This window comes from Colossoma macropomum, unplaced genomic scaffold, assembly GCF_904425465.1.
Source record: "Colossoma macropomum unplaced genomic scaffold, Colossoma_macropomum, whole genome shotgun sequence".
In the NCBI taxonomy this organism is placed as follows: Eukaryota; Metazoa; Chordata; class Actinopteri; order Characiformes; family Serrasalmidae; genus Colossoma; species Colossoma macropomum.
The window spans coordinates 365,001-390,358 of record NW_023494796.1 but is presented as its reverse complement, the minus strand read 5'-3'; the positions used below and the strand labels follow the sequence as shown (position 1 = coordinate 390,358).

Below are 25,358 nucleotides of genomic sequence, written 5' to 3'. Positions count from 1 at the left end.
CACACACACAACACACATGGGTCTTGCTGAGTCAAACTGAAGGCATTTGAGGCAAAACGCTCACATAGTCAGAGATACGTGTCAGAGAGCGTGTTTACGAAAGAGAGAGGCAGAGTCAGAGAGGGAGAGAGAGTCAGAGAGAGAGAGAGGGAAAGAGAGAGAGACAGAGAGAGAGAGAGAGAGAGAGAGAGAGAGAGAGAGAGAGCTTTACTGTGTCTGTCTGTAGAGCGTCTGTCCTCAGGTCTGAGCTCTGGTTTGGAAAGTGTGCAGGGTGGGGTTTAAAAAACTGACTGTGTTTAATTGTGATGTATCTGATGCTGCTAGTTAAAACATTTGATTTGTCAAGAAATTCCTTTTTGGAATTCTGTTCTTTTCCATTTTTGGAATTCCATTCCATTTTGCTTTTGGAATTCTGTTCCTTTCATTTTGGGCAATTACAGTCCTTTTGCTTTTCAGAATTCTGTTCCTTTCCCTTTATGGAATTCCATTCCTTTTGTCTTTTTGGAATTACAGGCATTTTATTTTGGGGATTTTCATTAATTTTTGGAATTAGGAATATTAGAAATTTTCCCAGAAATTTAAGCTGATACTTTTATGATGTATCTTCATTTGCAGCCTCGGGCTGAATTCTTTGGATCATTTTTTGAGCTTGAATCCAACATAAAGGAAAATGTAGCTTTATTCCCCAGAAACAGCAGCTGCTGCTAGAAACATCGACAAAAATTCATTTTTAGTGTATCAAACAGTTTCAGAAGCTACATGAGCATGTGCTGATTTAGTCCTGCAGCTCTGTGCTAATTGGTGGATTATTCGCCTCCATTACGTGCTGCATTAGCCTCGTAGCTCCAGTGCAAAACTAAAGAAGCAAACCGAACACGTCTGATTGGCTGCATTCAGAGTAAAGCAGCTGCTCTGTCTGTCTGTCTGTCTGAGAAACACAATGGCATAAAAGCACAGCTTTCACACTCACTGCTCAGAGCCTGTATCCACAAAAGAGTCTCATCAGTATTCCTCTCCCTCTCTCGCTCTCTCTCTTTCGCTCTCTCTCTCTCTACCTCTCTCTCTCTCTCTCTCCCTCCCTGTCCCTCTCTCTCTTTATCTCACTCCCTCTCTCTCTCCCTCTCTCTCTCTCTCCCTCTCCATCTCTCTCTCTCTCTCTCTCCTCTCTCTCTCTCTCTCTCTCTCTCTCTCTCACTCTCTCTCCTCTCTCTCTCTTTCGCTCTCTCTCCCTCCCTGTCCCTCTCTCTATTTATCTCACTCCCTCTCTCTCTCCCTCTCTCTCTCTCTCTCCCTCTCCATCTCTCTCTCTCTCTCCTCTCTCTCTCTCTCTCTCTCTCACTCTCTCTCTCTCTCTCTCCTCTCTCGCTCTCTCTCTCTCCCTGTCCCTCTCTCTCTCTCTCTCTCTCTCTCTCTCCCTCTCTACCGTATTTAGACTCAGTAACTAAATCTAATATCAGATGTTTGAGTTTTCAGTGTTTCACTCTTTATCTTTATTCCAGCTTCCATTCTTCTCAGGAGACTCACTTTCAGCTCCTTAAGTAAATCTGCAGACACACCTCCAAAGTTCAGTCTTAGAAGTTGGTTGATCATTTTCTGCTTTTTGTTAAAAACCATCCCTTTCTGTTATTTGCTTTTTGGAATTTTGTTCTTTTCCCTTCTTGGAATTCTGTTCATTTTGCTTTTTGGAATTCCATTTGTTTTTGCTTTTGGAATTCCATTCTTTTTGCCTTTTGGAATTCTGCTTCTTTTGCTTTTTAGAATTCCATTTCTTTCCCTTTTTGGAATTCCATTGCTTTTCCTTTTTGGAATTCAATTCCTTTTGCCTTTTGAAATCCCACTCCTTTTGCTTTTTGGAATTGTGTTCCTTTCCCTTTTTTGGAATTCCGTTGCTTTTCCTTTTTGGAATTCAATTCCTTTTGCTTTTTGATATCCCACTCCTTTTGCTTTTTTGGAATTCTGTTCCTTTCCCTTTTTGGAATTCCATTTTTTTGCCTTTGGGATTCCATTCTTTTGCTTTTTGGGATTCTTTTTATTTTGCTTTTTGCAATTCCTTTGGTTTGTGGAATTCAATTCATATTGAACTAATATTGAACCCTGGACTGCTTTCATTTGATTTTGTTTATGTTGTACTTCACCTTCTGTAACCTTCACATGCGCCGGCTTTCACTGTTATCTCGAAATGGAGAGAGAGAGAGAGATAGAGATAGAGAGAGAGAGAGAGGGCGAGAGATTATAATTATTCATCGCCCCACCCATTCCTGCACACACTGCTCCCCTCCCCCCGTGTGTGTATGTGTATGTTTCAGCTTCAGAGGGATGCTGACAGAATGTTTAGTCGCGGACGAGCGTGTGGGCTTTAGTATTTAGTATACAGTATTTAGTATACAGTATTTAGTATGTAAGCAGTACATTGCATATATTACAGAGTGATTCAGTACATAGTAGTATTTCCATTCAACACTTCTGCTCCCTGGACAGCTCCTGTGGTTGCCGTGGCGATTCCGTCTCCATCCACCTGACGTCTGAGGCGGGGGGGAGGGGCTTATCCGGCTTGTTTCCCCCTCTTTTTTTTCCTCCTCGACCGAATGCCGTGCTGTTTTTCTCTCTCATCCGTCACAGACTTGATTGTAAACGCGGATCTGACGGCTCTTTGAGACGAATGGAGCTGTGAGCTCTGATGGAGGAGCAGCTCTAGCTGGATTGTGCTCTGTTCCGCCGGTCGTCTCTGAGTGTGTGTGTGTGTGTGTTGTTTTGGACCATGCTGTGGTCTCCTCGGCTCTCGCTGTCCAACTTCCATGTTAAGCTCACGGCTAAGGGGCTTTTTCGGAACCTACAGCTGCCGGCAGCCTGCAAGAAGACCACTGTGGTTTTTCATTCAGGTTGGAGACCCTCTCTCTCTCTCTCTCTCTCTCTCTCTCTCTCTCTTCTCTCTTTCTCTCTTCTCAGTTCCAGTCTCTCTCTCAATTTTAATTCAGTTCAGTCTGCTTTATTGGCATCACCATATTTAGTCGTGGTCAGGGCTGCACAATATATCGTTTGTTGACAGTTATTGCGATACTGGCCTGCAGAGTGATGTCTCAGGAGGCGTATCACAACATATAATGCAGTATTAGTATTTTGACACATTGATCTGTTGATGGTTCAACTGCATTTTTGCAATTTTAATCATTTGAATCATTTTTTAAAATTATGATGGTAGTAATATTCAGTTATATTCAGTAAAGTATGCATCTCGAAATAAATAAAAGAATAAGACTGGATTCAACTGGACCAAATGAATCAAATAGAAATGAACTGCACTAAAAGAATCTAATCAAACTGAACTGTACCAAATGAATCAAATAGAAATGAACTGCACTAAAAGAATCTAATCAAACTGAACTGTACCAAATGAATCAAATAGAAATCAATTGTACTAAAAGAATCTAATCAAACTGATCTGTACCAAATGAATCAAATTGAACTGAACTGTGCCAAAAGACTCAAATTGAACTGAACTGTACCAAAAGACTCAAATTGAACTGAACTGTACCAAAAGACTCAAATTGAACTGAACTGTACCAAAAGACTCAAATTGAACTGAACTGTACTAAAAGAATCAAATCAAACTGATCTGTACCAAATGAATCAAATAGAACTGATCTGTGCCAAAAGAATCAAATCAAATTGAACTCTACCAAAAGAATCGAAATGAAACAAGCTGTACTAAAAGACTCATATGAAATGAACTGTACAATAAAATCTAATTGAATTTACTTGTACCAACAGAATCAAATTGTACTGAACTGTATTAAGAGAATCAAATCCAACTGAACTGTACAAAAAGAATCAAATCAAACTGAACTATACTAAAAGAATCAAATTGAATTGAACTGTACCAAAAGAGTCAATTTGAACAGAATTATAGCACAAGAATCAAATCATAATAAACTGAACTGAAACAATATAATGAAATTGAATTTAATCATCATAGCAATCTCTCTCTCTCTCTCTCTCTCTCTCTCTCTCTCTCTCTCTCTCTCTCTCTCCCTCCCTCCCTGTGGGCCCCTCTTCACCCCTCCATTCTTTTCCCTCTTCTTTTCATCCTCCTTACTCACTGCCACTCAGTGTGTGTGTGAAAGAGTCAGGCAGACGCTTCACTATTGTTTAATACAAACAGCTGCGTGCATTTGTGAGTGTGTGTATTTGTGTGTGTGTGTGTGTGTGTGTGTGTGTGTGTGTGTGTGTGTGTGTGTGTGTGTGAGTCCCTTGCCGGGGGGCACCATGTGCAAGGCTTGCTGAATTTTTTCTTTCTCATGTGGAGCAGCACGTCCGTGTGATTCTACAGTCTCTAAATATAGAACTGTGCAAAAGTCAGGGACCCCCGTAATGTCTTTGTTTTCCAGTCAAAACAGTCAATAAGTGCAGGTTATTCATCTCCATATTTTATTATTCATTTTTCGCAACATATTTTTTCAGAAAACGTTTACATCTCTGAACATAATGTCAGATTGTTGGTATTTCGTCCCGTCTGCGCTCTATTTGGGGTCAGTGTGACGGTCAGTGTGTGGGTCACGTGTCTGAGATGTTCCTGCTGTTTCTCCTTTAAGCTCTAAACTCTCACATCCCTCTGATCACACATCAGATTAAAATGTGGGTTAGAGCATCACTCTGCAGAGTTCACTTTAGGATCCTCTCTCTCTCTCTCTCTCTCTCTCTCCTCAGTGTCTCTTTCTCCTCTCTCTCTTGGGTTTCATATTGGTCAGCCTCAGTTTTATATGACAGTTAAGACAGCTCAGAAAAAGGTATAGAGGGACATCTGACGCCCCTCTGATGCTCTTAATAAGCCTCATCAAGCCAGCATCAAGTATGCTAATACACTGGCTGCTTATTACTACTTTATAAAGCAGTAACTACAGTGAATTACACTGATCGATTTTTTAGGTAATACTTCAGTATAGAGGGGCATTATAATGCTGCTATTAAGCCTTATTAGGACAATAATTAACTGGCTGCTCATTACTACTTTATAAAGCTAAACTATTACCTTATTAAGCATTAATCAGCTGTTATTCAGCTTTAATGAGCCAATAGTTAATGTGCATTACTATTTTATAAAGCAGTAACTACAGTGAAATTAAGATTGAAAGATTTTTTAGGTAACACTTCAGTATAGAAGGACATTATAATGTTATAATGTTGTTTATAATGTCTTTATAGTGTTATTTAGTCTTATTAGGATATGAATTAACTGACTGCTCATTACTACTTTATTACACGCTTAAAAAGCTGGTTCCTCAATGTTTTTTTTAACAAAGAAAATGGTTCTATATAGAACCATGAACACTCAGAGAATGATTTGCATGATTTTGAGGGGTTCTTCAGATTGATGGAGAATGTGTTGTAGATGGTTCTATATAGCACCAAAGGGGTTCTCCTACTGTTATGATGTAACAATAAAAGAACGCTTTTTGGTGCTATATAGAACCATTTTCAAAAAAGGTTCAATATAATGCACAGTCACTCCTAGCTTACTAAGGCTTAATAACAGCTTATTAAGGCTTATATAGGCTTAATAAGATACTGGCTTATATAAGGTTTAATAACAGCATTATAATGCCCTTCTATACTGGCGTGTTACCAGAAAAATCTTTCAATCAATCTTAATTCACTGTAGTAACTGCTTTTATAGACTAGTAATAAGCAGCCAGTTAATTAGTAGTCTTGATGCTGGCTTGATGAGGCTTATATAGAGAGCCATCTACAACACATTCTCCATCAATCTGAAGAACCCTTTTATGATGCAAAGAACCCTTTAATTGTGCAAAGTGTTCTCTGAGTGTTCATGGTTCCATGTAGAACCATTTTCTTTACTAAAGAACCCTTGAGGAACCATCTTTTTTAAGTGTGTATCATTGCAATCTCTACTTTTTTAATGCACAAGACCAACACCAGCTCATTGTTAAAACAACAATCCATGCTCCATCATGGTAGTTTCCATGGAAACAGGCATGTGGATTTGCTGTGATCTGATCTAGCATATGTCTGTGTGTATGTGTGTATGAGTGTGTGTGTGTGTGTGCATGTGGATGAGTGTGTGCGTGTATGAGTGTGTGTGTGTGTGTGTGTGTGTATGAATGTGTGTGTGTGTATGTGTATGAGTGTGTGTGTGTGTGTGTGAATCTGTGTGTGTGTGTGTGTGTGCGTGTGTCTGTGTGTGTGTGTGAATCTGTGTGTGTGTGTGTGTGTGTGTGTGTGTGTGTGTGTGTGTATGTGTGTGTGTGTGTGTGTGTGAATCTGTGTGTGTGTGTGTGTGTGTGAATCTCTGTGTGTGTGTGTGTGTGTGTGTGAATCTGTGTGTGTGTGTGTGTGTGTGTGTGGTTAGAAGCCGTTAATAAGCACAGTTCATGTTTAAATCAGGCCAGAAGAAACACCTTCTTAGTCCATGTTCATGTAAGAATAGAGGGTCACCAATTAGAGCTATTTGATTTACTATTGAGGTACTGATCAAGAGTAAGAGTGCTTAATTCACTCTAGGTATTGCGTAATAAAGTAGTAAGGCACAGTCAGTTAATTAGCAGCTACTGGCTTATTAAGGCTTAATAACAGCATTACAATACCCCACTATACTGAATAAAAACTGTCAATCAATATGTCAATGTCAATTAATAAAGAAGTAATGCACAGTCACTGCTGGATTATTAAGCTTAATAACAGCTTTTTAAGGCTTATATAGGCCTAATAAGCTATTGGCTTATTAAGGCTTAATAACAGTATTACAGCGCCCCTACTATACTGAAGTGTTACCAAAAAAACATTCAATCTTAAATTCACTGTAGTTACAGCCGTCTCATAATGAGAAATGCTAGAAGATGCAGGATTTAACGCAGTGGGCGGAGCGGGTGGTCCAGCGGCCATAAGCAGGTTTGCCCCCAGTTCTGGCTCGTCTGCAGACCCACATTCACTTCAGCTCACATGTTCAATAAGCCCCGATTACAGGACTCAAACACGATACACTGACCCAGCCAAAGTGGGCCGGCTGAGGCAGGGCTGTCTTCACTCATCCCTCCGCCCGTTCTGTCCATCCCTCCACTCATTCTGTCCATTTTCCACTGATTCTGTCCATCGTTCTGCTTGTTCTGTCCATCTTACACACATTCTGTCCATCCTTCCACTGATTCTGTGTATCCCTCTGCTCATTCTGTCCATCTTTAATTCAATCTGTCCATGCTTCCACTCATTCTGTCCATCCCTCTGCTCGTTCTGTCCATCTTCCACTCAATCTGTCCATCCTTCCACTCATTCTGTCCATCCTACCACTTATTCTGTCCATCCCTCTGCTCATTCTGTCTATCCCTCCACTCATTCTGTCCATCCTCAACTCATTCTGTCCATCCTCCACTAATTCTGTCCATTTTCCTATAATTCTGTCCATCTTCCACTCATTCTGTCCATCCCTCCATTCATTCTGTCCATCCTTCCACTCATTCTGTCCATCTTCCGCTGATTCTGTCCATCCCTCCACTCACTCTGTCCACCCCTCCACTCACTCTGTCCATCCCTCCATTTATTCTGCTGTCTGCTGACCTTTGCTGTGTCGGTCGGTTTGTTTTTCAGTGTGTGATGAGTGTTAATCTGAACACAGCTGCTGGCCTCATTCCCATAATCCCGGATTATCTTCCGTGGACCACCTTTTCTCTGATCTACACCACAGATCTGCTGCTGGAGACCCTCCAGCTCTCAGAGTCCAGCTCTAACACAGCGGCGCATGATAATCAGACACTTCAGTTTGCATTGATTAGTTACTGTGACGAGTTAGATTGATGACCCTCAACTGAGGTCGGTGAGGTGCACCTGAGCAAATTCCTTAAATTCCTTAAACTTAAAATTTATTATTCCGTATCTTTTTTGTACAATATTCAGTAACTGCTATGAATTATTTAGTAACTACTACTAAATATTAAACAGCTATTCAGTTATTCAGTAACAATTATACATTATTTGGTATCTACTAAAAGCTAGTTACTATAGTAACTATTATGATTGACTTGATTACTACTATAATTTATTTAGTAACTAATATAAAATATTCAGTAACTGTGCATTATTTAATAAGTGCTCTACATTTTTCATTGATTATAATGGATTATTCTTCAAAACTCTATGATTGATTCAGTCACTACTATCAATTATTTCACAGCTACTATAAAATATTCAGTAACTACAATAAATTCCTCAGTAACAGCTACAAATGACCCTTTAACTATTTTTAATTATTCAATAGCTACTATCAATTATTTCATAACCACTATAAATTTCAGTTACTAGTATAAATTATGAATAATTCTGTTACAACTATGAATTATTCAGTAACTGCTCTAAATTATTCAGTAACCACTATACTTTTTTCAGCAATAAATAATAATAATAAATAACTACTATAAATAATTTAGTAATAAGTATTATAAATAATTCTGTAATGACTATGAATTATTCAATAACTACTATGATTGTTAATTAACCTCTGTAAGTTGTTCAGTAAATGCTGTTAATTATTCTGTAATTACTGTGAATTATTTGGTGTCTAGTATGAATTATTTAGTAACCAGAATGAATTATTCTGTATTTTTTTATGACTTGATTAATTATTATTATGCATTATTTTTTAAGCACTGTAAATTATTTGCTAATTGTCATGAAGTACATAGAAGGATAAGCGGTTTAGATGATGTATGTATGTATGTATGTATGTTATAAAGTATTCAGTAACTACTATGAATTACTCAGTAAACACTATGAATAATTCTGTAACCAGTATGAATTATACAGTAACTACTACAAATTATTCAGTAACCAGTATGAATTATACAGTAACTACCACAAATTATTTAGTAACCTGTATGAATTATACAGTAACTACTACAAATTATTCAGTAACCAGTATGAATTATTCAGTAACCAGTATGAATTATACAGTAACTACTACAAATTATTCAGTAACCAGCATGAATTGTTTGGTAACTTTTATGAATTTTTCAGTAACCAGCATGAATTATTAATTAACTACTATGAATTAGTGAGTAACCAGTATGGATTACTTAGTTACCAGTATGAATTATGCAGTAACTACTAGGAATTAGTCAGTAACCAGTATGAACTATACAGTAACTATTATGATACTTTTGCTTACAGCTATGAAATATTTGGTAACTATTATAATTTGATGATTAGAATGAATGTTTTGGTAATGACATATTATTGAGTAACTACTATAATTGATTCAGTAATTGAATAATCTTATGAATAACCTCAGTAATTACTAATTTATAGTAAGTGCGATTTAGAAAAGCTGCTAAACTGATCGGAGCACATAAGTTTCCATTACTTGTTAGCTACATTAGCCTTGTAGCATCAGTGCAAAACTAAGGTCAATTTCAGACATATAACATGATTTGGCTGATCGACTACACTTTGGGGAGGAGGCTATTGTGTAAATTTGATTTTGGACTGACTGTCTCTTTAACACATGTCTGCCTCATTATTATGCTGTGTTAACAGTGTGTGTGTGTGTGTGTGTGTGTGTGTATCTCTAACACACACTGAGTTTGAAGAGCACACTCCTCCTCCCTGTGGCCTCCCCACTCCTTTCTATCCTACTTAACCCCCCATTATATTGATAACGATGAGTAGCATGACGACGTTTTGGTTGTTTTTTTGAACCGCAGGCACCAGGGGGCGCTCTCTCTCTCAGTCTGAATGGCCTCTGTGTCTGTGTCTCCACAGCCAGGCTCCAATAGGTAAACATCTCATCAATCCACCGCTGCACAGACCCTCATTCACCCAAATCAGCCTGCATACGCAGAGCCATCTGCCCGTATCATTACTCAGTTAATCAGGCCCTCATCAGACTGGCCTCAGCACTTCCTCTCAGGGGAATCCCCGGCGCCATCTTAGACGCTGTTCCATCGCTACAGTTATATGCAAACGTTTGAACTCTAGGTGAAAATAAGTTCACACATCAACAATAGTATTTTCCTGCTCATTTCAATGCACTATTTCTATACATTAGCTCTGCATACAGTATAAAATGTGCCATAACTTTTGCACAGGCCACATTTTATGTTTCATTTTTTCCCCAGTGTGTGGATTTTGGCAAATAAACAGTGATTGTGCCTTAAAATGTGCAGAAGTGTGATCTCTGTGGAGGACATGTTCACATATTTTCACTATTTTCATTCGACTGGGGGCGCCAAAACTTTTGCACACTACCGTGCAAGTCCACAAGCAAACTTCAGATGCTAAACATTCATTCGTTCATTCATTCGTCATCTTAAACCGCTTGATCAAGCTAGGGTCGCGGTAGCTAAACCCCAAACATGTCTTGGAAAACGTATGCTTCAAAGTTACGTACGAGCAAACGTGATCGTGAAATTAGCTCACGCAAATTTCACTGACAGTTTTGTTATTCATCAGCTTCAAGTTTGGCGTGGCTGTACGATCAACACCACGTCTGGTAGGAGTGTAAATTTGAACGTAATAGATTAACCTGAAAAAATGTGCTAAACAAATATACTATAAAAATCATCTATAACACCAGTAATACTAATACAAGTAGAAAATGACAATAACGCTTTTTTGCAATAATAATTTTGTTCACAGTACAAAAGTGGAGGTACTTTGTTTATATGCACAAATGCTGCAACTGTTCCATTTAAAGATATATTGCACTGTGCTTTTGTTGATACTACTGACTCCGCCCACAAAATAAACAATACAAAACACACTACAAACACGCTACAATAATTTTTAATAATAATAGTTTTTAAATATGTAATTTTTTGGGAAATATTCACGTTAAACAATCACAACATTCTACTGTCTTAAAAAAGTCGTAGTTTCAACACTATGAAGTTTGATCAGTAGGGGGAGCAGTGCACTCAAACTCCACCTGCGAGTGCAACCATTGGCTCATGAGCAACTGAATGCAACTTTTCATTGGTTCCCAACTGAAACTGTCAAACACTAAAAAGTCATGAGGCTAAATCAGCGTCTCGTTCTCCAGCTTCTTATTCGAATTCTCCCATTCCACATTAAAAAATGGTGCAGCAGTTACATTCTGGCACGAGAACGGGAAATTCGAACAAGAAGCTGGCAAATGAGAAGCAAATGAGAAGCGTCTTTCACCGTTGTAAAAAGTCAAAAGTTGAGAGACGTTTTACAAAAAACGGTTCTACTTTTGCGGAAAAGTTTCCTGCTGGAGATGCGAGAAAAGCAGCTACAGCTGAGCTAAAGCTTAAAGCAGAGCAAAGTGAGTCTGCTATGGAAGTCCAGAGAGGCCATGAGCTGTTGCTATAATTTTCTGGATTGTTATCTTGAGAGAACAAGATAAGTAACTCGTTATCTTGAGATAACAACTTTTGTTATCTTGAGATAACAAGATAATTAACTTATCTCAAAATAACATCCAGAATATTATAACTACCTCACAGCCTCTCCGGACGTCTGTAGTGTGTGTCTTCATTTATATTATATTTGTTAGCCTATATTAGCACATTAGCACATACTGAGGCATACTTACAGCCATGATGGTAAAAGGGACATAAAATGTTGTGGCTCCCAAGGTGGGTTGAGTTTTGTTGAAAGGACAAAAAGGCTTTTTTTAACATTTGGATTGCCGACCCCTGAATTAGAGCGTGCTTCATGTAAATGATATGTTAATGAGGTGAGGTGTTGGTGAGCTGGCGCTTGATTTCACGCACCAACGCTGAATGCGTTCATTTCCATGTCATACGGAAGTTCTGTAGTTCGTCTCTCCTTAAAGGCAACCATATCTCACTCTTTTTATGCAGCTTTGATGAATGAGGGCGATTCTACTGAAGCTGCTACTCAAGAAACTCGCCTTTGGTGATGTGTGCTGCCCTGATTTTGTTTAATTAGTAATATTAATTAATGATAAAGCATTCAGTAGTAATAAGGGCGACTCAGGTCAGCCGTAGATGCAGATTTGGCTCAGCTTTGCTACAGCAGCTTGTTTGAGTGGAGGAGACGTGACATGATGTGTTTGAACAGGGTTTTTTCTCTAAAGTTCTTTTATGCTACGCTAGTGGCAAAGAACAGTAGCCGTACGTCTCCCTGTTAGATAGAGATCTCTGTGTGTGTGTGTGTGTGTGGTGTGTGTGTGTGTGTGTGTTCTCGCTCACTGCCTGTGTGTGCAGGGTTGAAGAGCTGTGAAATGCTAGTCGATGTTTAGATGGAGATTAGCATCAAAGGCAGCACGAGCAAACAGGGTAAATCCGGTCCGGGGGGGGGGGGTGGGGGGTGGGGGGGTGAGGGCGAGGGGTGTTCACGCTCAGCCAGTGTGTGTGTGTGTGTGTGTGTAGGTTGACGCTGTGTGTGGTAGATTGGTGTGTGTTTGTTTTTGAGATGACAGGACGGCTTTGGCAAACAGTCATTACGAGAAGCAGCCTGCATGGTAATTACATGCTTATTACAGAATAATAAACACACAAACACACATGTAAAATTATGTGTGCACACACATACTCACACACAAAACATACACACACATACACAAACGCACTCACACAAAACATACACACACATACGCATAAACATACACACAAAACATACACACTCAAACACACACATGCACACACATACACCTAAACATACACAAACACATACACAAACACACACACACACACAAAACACATACACAAAACACACACACACAAACACACACACACACACAACACACATACACAAACACACACACACACAAACAACATCACACCACACAACATCACACACACCATACACACATCACACCACACACACAACACCACACACACTACACACACATACACAACACACAACACAACACACACACACACACACACACACACACACACACACACAAACACATACACACACATGCCATATCACAAACACACAAAAGCATCACCACACATACACAACACACACACACACACACAGGCAAACATACACACACATGTATAAACACACAAAAGGTACACATACAAAACATACACACACAAAACATACACACAAACATGTACATGCCATCATCATCCCATATGAAAGTCAGGAGACGTGTAGGTTCACTGGTGGTTCTGCATAGTGAAGCTGATGATGGTAAAATAGTCCATAATCCATAACCATTTCATGTACAAGCTTTATTACACACGTCTATAACCTATGAATAGCTCTGCCAGTTTGCAGTGAAGTCCCTGTAGTTACTGAATAATAAGCCTTAGTATGTAACAAACCTGGGATTTTAAGGTGTAACAGATCAGACGTCTGGTTCCATTCACCACCACTGTGATCAGCTCTGACTCTAGAATGGAGCATTTCACATCAAACCACTCTGAATGACTTCACATCTCAATGACTGAACTGTGCATGAATTTTGGAAAGTTGATGGAGTTCCCCTTCAGCATTATTACAGTGTTTTTAGTGTTGTTCAATTAAGCTGACCAAAAAAACACAGATGTGTGTGTTTCACTGAAGTCATGAGGTCTTCTCTGAAGATCTAGAAGATGCTGAGGGTTCCACACACACACACACACACACACACACACACACACACAGTGCTAATAGTCTCCTAATGTGCTTCCACTGTTGCTCTAATGCACTGACAGTGCACTCTCCAGACCTCTGTGCAGCATCATTATGGAGATTTCCCAGCATGCACTGGGGCTCTGATGTTTTTCGGTGGACACTGATAAGGGCGTGTGTGTGAGTGTGTGTGTTAGTGTGCGCTGGCTGCGTGGTGCTCCAGCTATGCTGAACGTCTTAACGTCGCTGAACGCTCCGTCGTCTCTTTCAGTGGAGAAAAGTTCCAGGGGGGTCCGCAGCGTCCCGGGACGACCCCACGTCAGCGGAGGAGGAGGAGGAGGAGGAGGAGGGGGAGGGGTGGTCACACACACCGAGGATGAGGAGGAGAAACAGCTTCGTCTTCAAAATGAGAGGAAGAACCAGTGCATCCTCCAGCTCCGCAAACTCGTCGCCCATGGCAACCGCAGGCTGGAGGCGCTGGCCCTCGTCATCCAGCACATCTTCAACGAGGTCTGAGTTCATTTACATCAGTATATACAGCTCTCTCTCTCTCTCTCCCTCTCTCTCTCTGTGTATCTCTCTCTCTCTCTCTCTCTCTCTCTCTCCTCTCTCTCTCCCCTGCTCCCCTGCTGATGTGTGTGTGTGTGTGTATATATATATATATATATATATATGTGTGTGTGTGTATATATATATATATATATATATATGGTTGTATATATTATTGTTCATATTTTAAAAAAGCACTATGGAGGAAAAACTCTGAAGGCCTAATTTGGTTCCTTTGAAAATCTGTATTTCCTAATTTGGCCACACGGTGGCACCGGATAGTTTTCACAGCACAACATGACAGTCAGCAGTGACGAGTTTAAACATCAGCAGTTGCTGAGGACCCCTTTGTCACAGGGGGCCCAGTGAGTATTTTTATTTTTGAGTTTTTATTTTATTTTTATTCTTGCTGTTGTCATTAAACAAAAACCCACAGCTGGGTCCTGTTTGGATTCCTGCCAGTGGAGGCGTTCCCAACAGACACTGAGCGCACTGATAGGCCGATATCGGGGGGCCTCTCTTATTTGTTCACCGTGGGATTGGCTGTATCCCGGATACGGAGCTGTCCAGTAGATAATCTCCTCCTCTTTGTCCGAAGGGGGTAAATATTTGGCCATTAAAGCAGCTGCCACTCAACAGCTGTGAAACTCAGCCAGCCTTTAGTGGATCAGCAGAGCTAACAATAATGAAACCTCCTACACCACCAATTAGCATCGTGCTAACTGCATGCCTTAAAGAGTCATGTGTTTGTTGATCATGTGGTTTCTGACACCGTTTGATGGACTATATGACCTCACATACACTTAGAGACTTCAGCTCATCTGCACAGTGTGTGTTAGCCGCCCTCTAGTCCAGGGGTCACCAGTCTGATCCACAAAGAGCAGGTTCTCATTTCAGTAAAGCAGGAGCTCATATGACCAACCGTCTGACCGAGACCCACTGATTAAGCAAGGGGAATCAGGTGTGTGGGAGTTTCTAATAAAGTGGCCAGTGAGTAGAAGTACAAAGTAGGTGTTTCTAATAAAGTGGCCAGTTAGTGGAAGTACAAGATGGGTGTTTCTAATAAAGTGGCCAGTTAGTAGAAGTACAGGATGGGTGTTTCTAATAAAGTGACCAGTAAGTAGAAGTACAAGATGGGTGTTTCTAATAAAGTGGCCAGTTAGTGGAAGTATCGGATGGGTGTTTCTAATAAAGTGGCCAGTTAGTGGAAGTATCAGATGGGTGTTTCTAATAAAGTGGCCAGTTAGTGGAAGTACAAGGTGGGTGTTTCCGATAATGTGGCCAGTTAGTAGAAGCACAATGTGGGTGTTTCTAATAAAATGGCCAGTGAGTAGAAGTACAAGGTGAGTGTTTCTAATAAAGTGGCCAGTTAGTGGAAGTACAAGATGGGTGTTTCTAATAAAGTGGCCAGTTAGTGGAAGCACAAGGTGTGTTTCTAATAAAATGGCCAGTGAATAGAAGTACAAGGTGGGTGTTTCTAATAAAGTGGCCAGTGAGTGGAAGTACAAGATGGGTGTTTCTAATAAAGTGGCCAGTAAGTAGAAGTACAAAGTGGGTGTTTCTAATAAAGTGGCCACTGAGTGTAATGGTGATGGTGATGGTGATTATTGTTTTTGTGATGAGATCTTGGTGAAGAGAGGCATGTCAGGTATTCTCGCCGAGCTGGCCTGCTGTAATGCGACTGTAGACTGTGCTCGAGTGTCTGGGCGGAGGGTGCGTGTTTCGGATGGCTGTTGTTCTGCCCTGCAGCAACGGGCTACTGCCTGCACTTGCTCATTTAGCCTTGGAGGCTTTTAAAGGGCTTGTTTGGACCATTCAAAACCACTTCATTCAGAAACCTTTAGGCAGAATTCCTCCTGCGAGCGTGTCAGACCTTCTGCTCTCCAGAACATGATCCTAAAATTCTGAAGAGTAGAGGAGGGCTTCTGTAGTGGCAATACACCGGTGGGTGTTTCTAATAAAGTGGCCAGTTAGTTGAAGTACAAAGTAGGTGTTTCTAATAAAGTGGCCGGTTAATTGAAGTACAAGGTGGGTGTTTCTAATAAAGTGGCCAGTTAGTGGAAGTACAGGGTGGGTGTTTCAAATAAAGCAGCCAGTTAGTGGAAGTACAAGGTGGGTGTTTCAAATAAAGTGGCCAGTTAGTGGAAGTACAAGGTGGGTGTTTCTAATAAAGTGGCCAGTTCATGGAAGTACAGCGTGGGTGTTTCAAATAAAGTGGCCAGTTAATGGAAGTGGCACTGTCACAGGATGTCACCTCTGCCTCAAGTCAGTTTGTGAAATTTCTGTCCTATCTGTCAGTCCGATGGACGAGTCTGGGTTTGGCGAATGCCAGGAGAACGTTACCTGCCTGACTGCACTGTGCCAGCTGTAAAGTTTGGTGAAGGAGGGATGATGATATGGGATTGTTTTTCAGGGGTTGATCTAGAACCCTTAATTCCAGTGAAGGGAAACCTTAATTCTTCAGCACCAAGACATTTTGGACAACTGTACACTTCTTACTTTGTGTGAACAGTCTGGGGAAGAACCTTTCCTGTTCCAGCATGACTGAGCCCCAGTGCACAGAGCAGCTCCATAAAGGCCTGGCTGGGTGAGTTTTGTGTGGAAGAACTTGACTGGCCCTCACAGAGCCCTGACCTCAACCCCATCACAGCAAACACCTTTGGGATGAGCCAGAACGGAGACTGTGAGCCAGGCCCTCTCGTCCAACATCAGTGTCTGACCTCACAAATGCTCTTCTGGATCAACGGGCAAAAATTCCCACAGACACTCTCCAACATCCTGTAGAAGCTTCCCAGAAGAGTGGAAGCTGTTGTAGCTGCAAAGGGGGACCAACTCCATATTAATGCCTATGGATTTAGCTGTAGTGTATAGCTGTCCCAGTACTTTTGTCTATAGAGTGTCTATGTAAATGAGCTTCATTCCTCTGTTGTGACTAATTGAAAAAGCAGGACTGAAACACTATAATGCCAGTATGAATGAGCCTGGCTGTAGGCTGAATAGTGGGATATGTATGAATGCATTGATTTTTGTGACATCACAAAAACTGAATTTAAATTTTGGCTGTTGTGTTGTTCAGTTTCCTCATATATGAGGAGCGAACAGTAAGTTTTGAAACATTAACAGTGTTTACACACTACTTATTTTAAAAAACAAGGAATATCCAGTTTTCTATGATATGAGCCCTTTAATGCAGACTGTTTCATTCTAAGTGATAAAAAGAAGAAAGAAAATTGAAATATAGTCATGTAAAAATGAATTATGATTGTTTTTGGTTAATAAACCCTCAGAAACATTATAAGAGGACTTCAGGGAAGGAAAAATGAAACAGTAAAATGTAGCGTATGGGCTCTTTAATAAGCCCAGTCCTGCACTGGTGAGATAGTATAATAACAACAGTAGAGTAGATATTTCTGAGTCTATCTCTGAGTTTCTGGTCATTTGGCCGACTGTCGGCATCCGGCGTCTGCGAGTTTCGGCTGGTTTTGTGGTGCGGCCCCCCCAGGCGTCGGCTGTGCGTCTGTGTGGGGTGGGGGTGACGCCCTGTGGTTTGAGAGGTTTATGGTAAATGGGGCTTAAATGTGGTTCTGCCCTAAATGCCCCGAGGACAGAGCCATTACTGACAGTTACAGTCATTTAAAATCCTCCGCTGGCTCAGAGTCTCACCCCTCACACTGAACAATGACTGACCCAGCACTGAAAACGACGTCTTTTCCTGGTCCTGTATCAGAGCGGAGTTTCTCCGGAGGCCGCGGGGGGGAAGGGGGCGTTATTTTCAGCGATGTGTTGTTGGTTACGGCAGGAAATCCATCTAATCTGAACTGTATCTGCTTCAGTTGAAACAGAGAAACATGATCCAGGTTATCAGCTGTTTAAACTGCGGCTCCTCCAGCAGATCCACTGATAAGAGCTCACAGTGCAGCTCAGCTCAGCTCAGCGCTCAGGCTGCTCCACTCAGAGTCCGCACCCTCTGTACACTGTTTACCTTCAGTCCTTCTTTCTTTCCTACCATTTCACATCTATCTTTCTTTCTTTCTTTCTTTCTTTCTTTTTTCTTTTTTCTTTCTTTCTTTCTTTTTTGTTTCTACCATTTCACCATCTCTCTCTGTTTCTTTCTTTCTTTTTTCTTTCTACCATTTCACCATCTCTCTCCATTTCTTTCTTTCTTTCTTTCTTTCTTTCTTTCTACCGTTTCATCATCTCTCTCTGTTTCTCGTTTTTCTTTCTTTTTCTTTCTTTCTTTCTTTCTTTCTTTCTTTCTTTCTTTCTTTCTTTCTTTCCACCTTTTCACCATCACTCTCTGTTTCTCTTTCTTTTTTTCTCTCTCTTTCTTTCTTTCTCTTTCTTTCTTTCTACCATTCCACCATCTCTCTGTTTCTTTCTTTCTTTCTTTTTTTCTGTCTTTCTGCCGTTCTGTTTCATCATCTCTCTGTTTCTCTTTCTTTTTTTCTCTCTCTTTCTTTCTTACTTTCTTTCTACTGTTTCACCATCTCTCTGTTTCTCTTGTCTTTCTTTCTTTCTTTCTTTCTCTTTCTTTCCTTTTCCCTTTTCTTTACTGTCTTCATTTTTTATAATTTCTTTCTTTCTTTCTTTCTGGCGTTTCACATCTCTCCGTTTCTCTTTTTTCTTTCTTTCTTTCTTTCTTTCTTTCTTTCTTTCTTTTGTTCTTTCTTTCTTTTCTCTCCTTCCTTCACCTTTTTTCATTCTTCTTTTATTCTTTCTGTCCTCCTTTCCATTCATTCCATTATTTTTTCCATTCATTCCTAGCTCAGTTCAGTGTGTTACAGAACTGTAGTGTGCTGTTATCTCTCTCTCTCCCTCTCTCTCTCCCTCTCCCTCTCTCTCTCCCTCAGTACTGGGGGATCTGCCTTTTGTCCAGTGCTTTCTTATCTAAACAGATTAAAGGTGCTGCACTCTCTCCTCTGACCCGACCTGGGATCAGTTTGGTCATTTGATTCTAAGGTCAGCCGGTCTTAGATCAGCTCTCTGGAAGGTTTATGTAATACTCCTTTATTTGAATGGTAATAATAATAAACCCAGTGTTGAATATGAAGCTGAACACTGCCCTGTAAATAACAGCTCACGGGCAGATTTAAGACTCAGAGCGAAAGCTGACAGCTGTGTTTTGATATAATTGCTGGTTGTTACGATGATGGGCGGGGCTTACACTAAAGGAATGCACCGGCTCCTGTCTGAGCAGTAGGGTGTTGTGGGTGGGGCTAATGCTGGAGGGGCGTGGTCAGATATGGTCAGAGAACCACCTTCTTTACCATATTTCTCAGAGTAGAAGGACTCTGCTGGACCTGCGGGGACAGAGATAAAGTGTCCAGTAGTGATGTGAAGATGCAAGGTGGTGATTCAAGTGAATCAGTTTTGGAATGTCCAAACCAATTATAGTAATATTAAAATAATTATTTTTGGTCTAATTTCAAAGTTAGAAATCCCCCCCAAAAACAAAGAATCCCCCCAAAAACTCTCGGAAACCCACTTTTCCTTGCAGAACATTTCCGGTCCTGCTATATTCTTGGCCGTCTTCCATGCACAGCATGTCTAAGATCTACCCACAGATTTTCATTGATGTTCAGAAGACTGTGAGAGCCATTCCAAAACCTTCAGCTCGCATTTCTTGAAGTTGTTGATGGTGGATTTTGAGGTACGTTTTGGATCATTGCCCTGTTGTAGAAGCCAGCATCTTTTCAGTTTCTTGACTGACTGTGTCATATCTGCTTCCAGAACTTGCTAATATTTAGTGGAATCCATTCTTCCATCTACCAGTCCACACAACTCCAAAGGATAATAGATTCGCCTCCTTGCTTAACAGTTGGCAAGGTGTTCCTTTCATCAGATGCTGCTTATTTCTTTCTCCAAGCATACCCTTGCAGTTTGGGGCCAATGAGTTGCATTATTACTTCATCAGTCCACAGCACCTGTTTCCAAAATGCCTCTGGCTGATGTAGATGTGTTTTGCATACTTTAGACATTGACCTTCATCACAATGTCACAAGTAAAGTTTCTGTCTGAAGACTCTTTCTATGTAATTTCTGTGTATTGTGTTTGTGCAAGCAATGCTGCCCAGGTTCCTTCGCTGTCATATGGGGGTTTTGCTTTACCTTTCTAGCAAATGAGTAATTCTGTCTGAGCATTTTCTTGGTCTTCCAGATCCTATCTTCACTTCCACAGTTCCCCTTAACTGCAATATCTTAATATCATTTCAGACAGTGCAAGCTGGACACTCTCTGATATGTATTTATAGCCTTCCTGTGCTTTGTAGGCATCAGTTAGCTTCATTTTCAGATCCTCAGCCAGCTGCTTACAGGAGCCTGTGGTTGTTGAATGTTAGCACAAGGTTTGAAGAGTCAAAGAAGGACAGTGAAGGAATCGTTTAAGGAGTCATTTAAGGCCTAACAAGTTACAACTAGGTGTCCAAACCTTTGTACAGGCCACAATTTCTGTTTTCCTTTTTCTGTTTTTTTAAGTTAATCAAATCTAAATGAATCTAAATGAATTATGAATGAACGTTTTTGCATTTGCACACAACTTTATATGATATGATCATATAACTTAGTACCTGGTGTGGTTTATTGTTACTAAGTACTATGAACAGTTGTGGAAAAAGCTACAGACGGAAATCTAAAGAACACATATTTAAGCAACAGTCATACGGAAGAGTGTGCGTGTGGTCTGAATGAAGGACTGTGTTGTTTTCCTCGTACTGAATGTGGTGAGTTCGGATTCCTGTTGGCTCAATTCAAAGGGTCATCTGTTGGACACAGTTGTCACAGTTACGTAAAAGTCCAGATCAGCACAACTGACCTCAGCCCTCTAGTCATCTCTCTCTCTCTCTAACTTTCTCTGCACGTCTCTCCTGTCACTCTCCACTATCTTCTCTCTTCTCTCGGACTCTCTCTCGTTTCTAATCTTACCCTCCAGGGCTTTTTCTCCAGTACTGTATTGGCCGCTATCTCTAGCTTCCTTTGTCAACAGAGGCTGTGATACAGAGCTCTAATCTGTGTTTGGTCACTCTCTGGTCAGGATCAGTTGTCTTTTACTTATGGTGCAGACTTGGAGCTTCCAAGCTTTGCAGATTGTGAAAATCCCATTCAGTCTAATGAGAAACTGTAACACAATATTAGTTTGTTTTGTTGCTAACAAAGATATATTAGTGATAACTTGAATGTATCTTTGCAAAACAGTGAACTCTATGGTCAGTGTTGAGATTTAAACTGAGTCTGTTCTACAGTTTCTCATTAGGCTGAATGAATAACTGACTCTAAATGTAGGTATTGTGATATAAACTGAGTCTGTTCTACAGTTTCTCATTAGGCTGAATGAATAACCGACTCTAAATGTAGGTATTGTGATATAAACTGAGTCTGTTCTACAGTTTCTCATTAGGCTGAATGAATAACCGACTCTAAATGTAGGTATTGTTCTATAAACTGAGTCTGTTCTACAGTTTCTCATTAGGTTGAATGAATAACTGACTCTAAATGTAGGTATTGTGATATAAACTCAGTCTGTTCTACAGTTTCCCATTAGGTTGAATGAATAACCGACTCTAAATGTAGGTATTGTGATATAAACTGATACAAACTGATATAAATTATGGGCTTAGATTGGTTTGTTGTATAATATTTTATGTAAAGTAGTTCATAGAAACAAGGCCTTCAAATTGAGACTGATGTCTGACTTACCCCTCTCTCTCTCTCTCTCTCACTTTTTTGTTTTTCTAACCCATTTGCCGAGTCTCTTTCTCTCACTCCCCATTTGGCTCTCTCACTTTCACACTCTTTCTCTCTCTTGCTTTCGTTCTCACTGTCTTTCTCACTTTTTCTGTTTTTCACACTCTTGTTCCTCTGTCTCTACATGTATACATATACTCTCTCTCTCTCTCTCTCTCTCTCTCTCTCTCTGTCTGTTTTTCCTGTTCTCCTCCTTTAGGAGGAGGACGGTACTGTTTCTCTGTGAGGGTGGGGGTTAATGGGGGGGTGTGATCACTTTAGCTCTTGAACAGATAGACCAGTTTTCAGTTTTCTCAGAGTGAATGAGGGGGCAGGGAGGGGTGGTCTGACAGAGAGAGAGAGAGAGGGAGAGAGAGAGAGAGAGAGAAGATGGGCTCCTCCGGGAGCAAACTGAAGACTCCACCGTACTCCAGAAAAAAAGAAAAGGTGCCATTTCTTTTTTTCCCTTTTTTTTTCCACCCTTTCTTTCTGCTCGATGCTAGTTTGTATGTAGTCAAATGATTAAACCAAGATCTTTTCTTCTTTTCGTCTTTCTAACCTCACATGCTGTCAGCTGCCATGTGTTTTTCTTTCTCCCCCTCTTGCTCTCTCTTTCTTTCCTCTTTCTCTCTCTCTCTTTCTTTTGTTTCGTTGCCTTTTTGCTTCTATCTTATAGAGTTGGCAGTCCGTGATGGCTTTATTGTTATGGCTGTATTAAGTACAGTGTTTCCATGGCAGAGCAAAGTTTAACTCTTTATAGCTGTTTGTTTATATCTCTATCTCTCTCTCTCTCTCTCTCTCTCTCTCTCTCTCTCTCTGTCCTATAAACTTGGTAACTCTTGGCTCTTGGCTTAATTTAACCCCTTAAATGCCCAGAATCCAATGGAGGGTCCAGATGCCCATTTTTCACTCCTTTTACTTAAGAATAACTCAGTCAGTTTGCATTGTTTTCTATGTAATTAACCTTAGGAAGTAATATGAATTGGAATTTAAGGGGTTAACGTGGCACTTGCTTTCCTCAAGGGAAATTGCTATATATATTTATATATAAACCATTAAAACCACCTCCTTGTTTCTACACTCATTGTCCATTTTATCAGCTCCACTTACTATATAGGTGCACGTTGTAGTTCTACAGTTACAGACTGTAGTCCATCTGTTTCTCTGCATACTTTGTTACCCTGTTATTCAGTGGTCAGGACCCCCATGGACCCTCAAAGATCAGGTACTATTTGGATGGTGGATCGTTCTCAGCACTGCAGTAACACTGTCGTGGTGGTGGTGGTGTTAGTGTGTGTTGCGCTGGTCTGAGTGGATCAGACACAGCAGAGCTGCTGGAGTTTTTAAACACCTCAGTGTCACTGCTGGACTGAGAATAGTCCACCAACCAAAAATATCCAGCCAACAGCGTCCTGTGGGCAGCGTCCTGTGACCACTGATGAAGGACTAGAGGATGACCGACACAAACTGTGCAGCAGCAGATGAGCTATCGTCTCTGACTTTACATCTACAAGGTGGACTGACAAAGTAGGAGTGTCTAAGTGGACAGTGAGTGGACACAGTGTTTAAGAACTCCAGCAGCACTGCTGTGTCTGATCCACTCATACCAGCACAACACACACTAACACACCACCACCACGTCAGTGTTACTGCAGTGCTGAGAATGATCCAGAGGTAGTTTTAGTGAAATGGATGGTTGTGTGTATATATATATATATATATATATATATATATATATATATATATATATATATATATATATAGATAGATAGATATACAGAGGATATAATGAGTTTTTGAGTTTTAGATTAGTGGAAAACATTTTTACTTACTTAATAAATATTTCTGAGATATATATATATATATATATATATATATATATATATATATATAGGTGTGTGTGTGTGTCTGTGTGTGTGTGTGTGTGTGTGTGTGTGTGTAGAGGGTCATTGTTTTTGTGCCATCTGGTTTTGATTAGTTCTGTGGTGTAAACCCCAGCGCTGTAATCTGGGGTCATGACCTCTACACTTTCATTTATGACAGTGCATGTGTGAGACCAAAACGAGCCGACAGGCCTCTTTTCTGTGTGTGTGTGTCTGTGTGTGTGTGTGTGTGTGTGTGTGTGTGTGTGTGTGTGTGTAAAGAGCTTATAGTGTGAATATGTGAGTGTTGAAGTGAATATATGATCTATAGTTATAATCTATAGATGTCTGATTCTTCCTATTATATTTGAATTAAGTCGTGTTTGGGTGGATATGTGTCATGTTTTGATTGTATAAAGAGGGCTTCCTCTGATCTCTCAAACATCTATGTAGTTTAATAGTAAAGACAAAGTCGCTCAGAGTGTTTTGGTGTGAAATGTTTGATTCCAGATCACGTTCATGTAAGTGTCTTCCTGGTAAACGATGCTGATCTGACCTGACACTTTTCCAAACTATTGTTTAAAAGCACTGTTTTGCAATCTTGAAAGTCCTTTGGCCCAAAAGTGTCCAACATTTGTATTGTTTAAGGATAATTTATTCTTTAATTCCATTCATGGTGGAGGGGTACATGCAGGGAGTTGTGAGGCCAAATAGTCCCCAAAGAAAACTTATTTTTAAAAAATTTATCACTATTTTAACATCATCAACATTTCATAAACAGCTCAGAAGACTCGTGTAGGTTCACTGGTGGTTTTGGATGGTAAAAGAAATGTCTATATTTGTGTTGTAGTCATGGCGACCCCTGGTTCCTATCACCACCACTGTGAAGAGATCTGAACCATTTCACACCAAACCACTCTGAATGACTCTGTTTACATCCTAAACACTGAATCATACAGAAATTTTGGAAAATGGGTGGAATTCCCCTAAGAGGTTTGAGTGCCGATGTCAGTATGAGAGGGTAGAATCTGTGGCCTGTGGCATTCAGTGGTTTTATTTGTTAGCCTGCTAGCATGTTTGCAGCTGTAGTTGAGTAATGAAGGTGGTGAACTCCGTACTGCATGAACTCGAGTGAGTCACAGGGTTGGGAGAGGTGTGTGTGTGTGTGTGTGTGTGTGTGTGTGTGTGTGTAGGAAGAGGAACTCAGTACACTCATGATTCAGAGCAATATTTATCCAAAACAAGACGACTTCTTAGTGCTCCACGCCAATGAAAATATGAAAACGGAATGCAGGTCAATATTTTCAGGCTAATTCATCTGTAAAAGCAATAATTTTCCAATATAGTCTCATCATTACATTGTTTTGAGAGAAATGCTAAAGGAGGATTCCCAATAATGTTTTTCAAAATTTTACTTATTGAAATGTAAACATTGTCATTCATAGAGGTGTGAAGTAGTGAAACTTAGCAAACGTACCTTTACAGCGGATCTTATCTGCTTAGAAACCAAAGCCAGCTTTGGACAGATGTTTAGCTTTGGCCAACATTTTAAACCGATATTTGCTGATGTATTTGTTGTACTCTGGAAGAGATGATGCTGCATTTCTGCATTTGTACAAATGAACATTGCATTTCTCCACAATGCTAACCCAAGTGGATGTTTCCATTTCAT

At 40.3% G+C, this 25,358-nt stretch overlaps 1 protein-coding gene across 1 annotated transcript in view; it reads left to right on the top strand.

Moving 5' to 3' along the window:
* mtus1b (microtubule associated tumor suppressor 1b) overlaps positions 1 to 25,358 on the top strand; it is a 79,662-nt gene that overhangs the window by 41,186 nt on the left and 13,118 nt on the right. Inside the window, exon 7 of the mRNA XM_036583558.1 lies at positions 13,829 to 14,067. Coding sequence (XP_036439451.1) covers positions 13,829 to 14,067 — 239 coding nt within the window. The remainder of the gene's footprint in view (positions 1 to 13,828; positions 14,068 to 25,358) is intronic.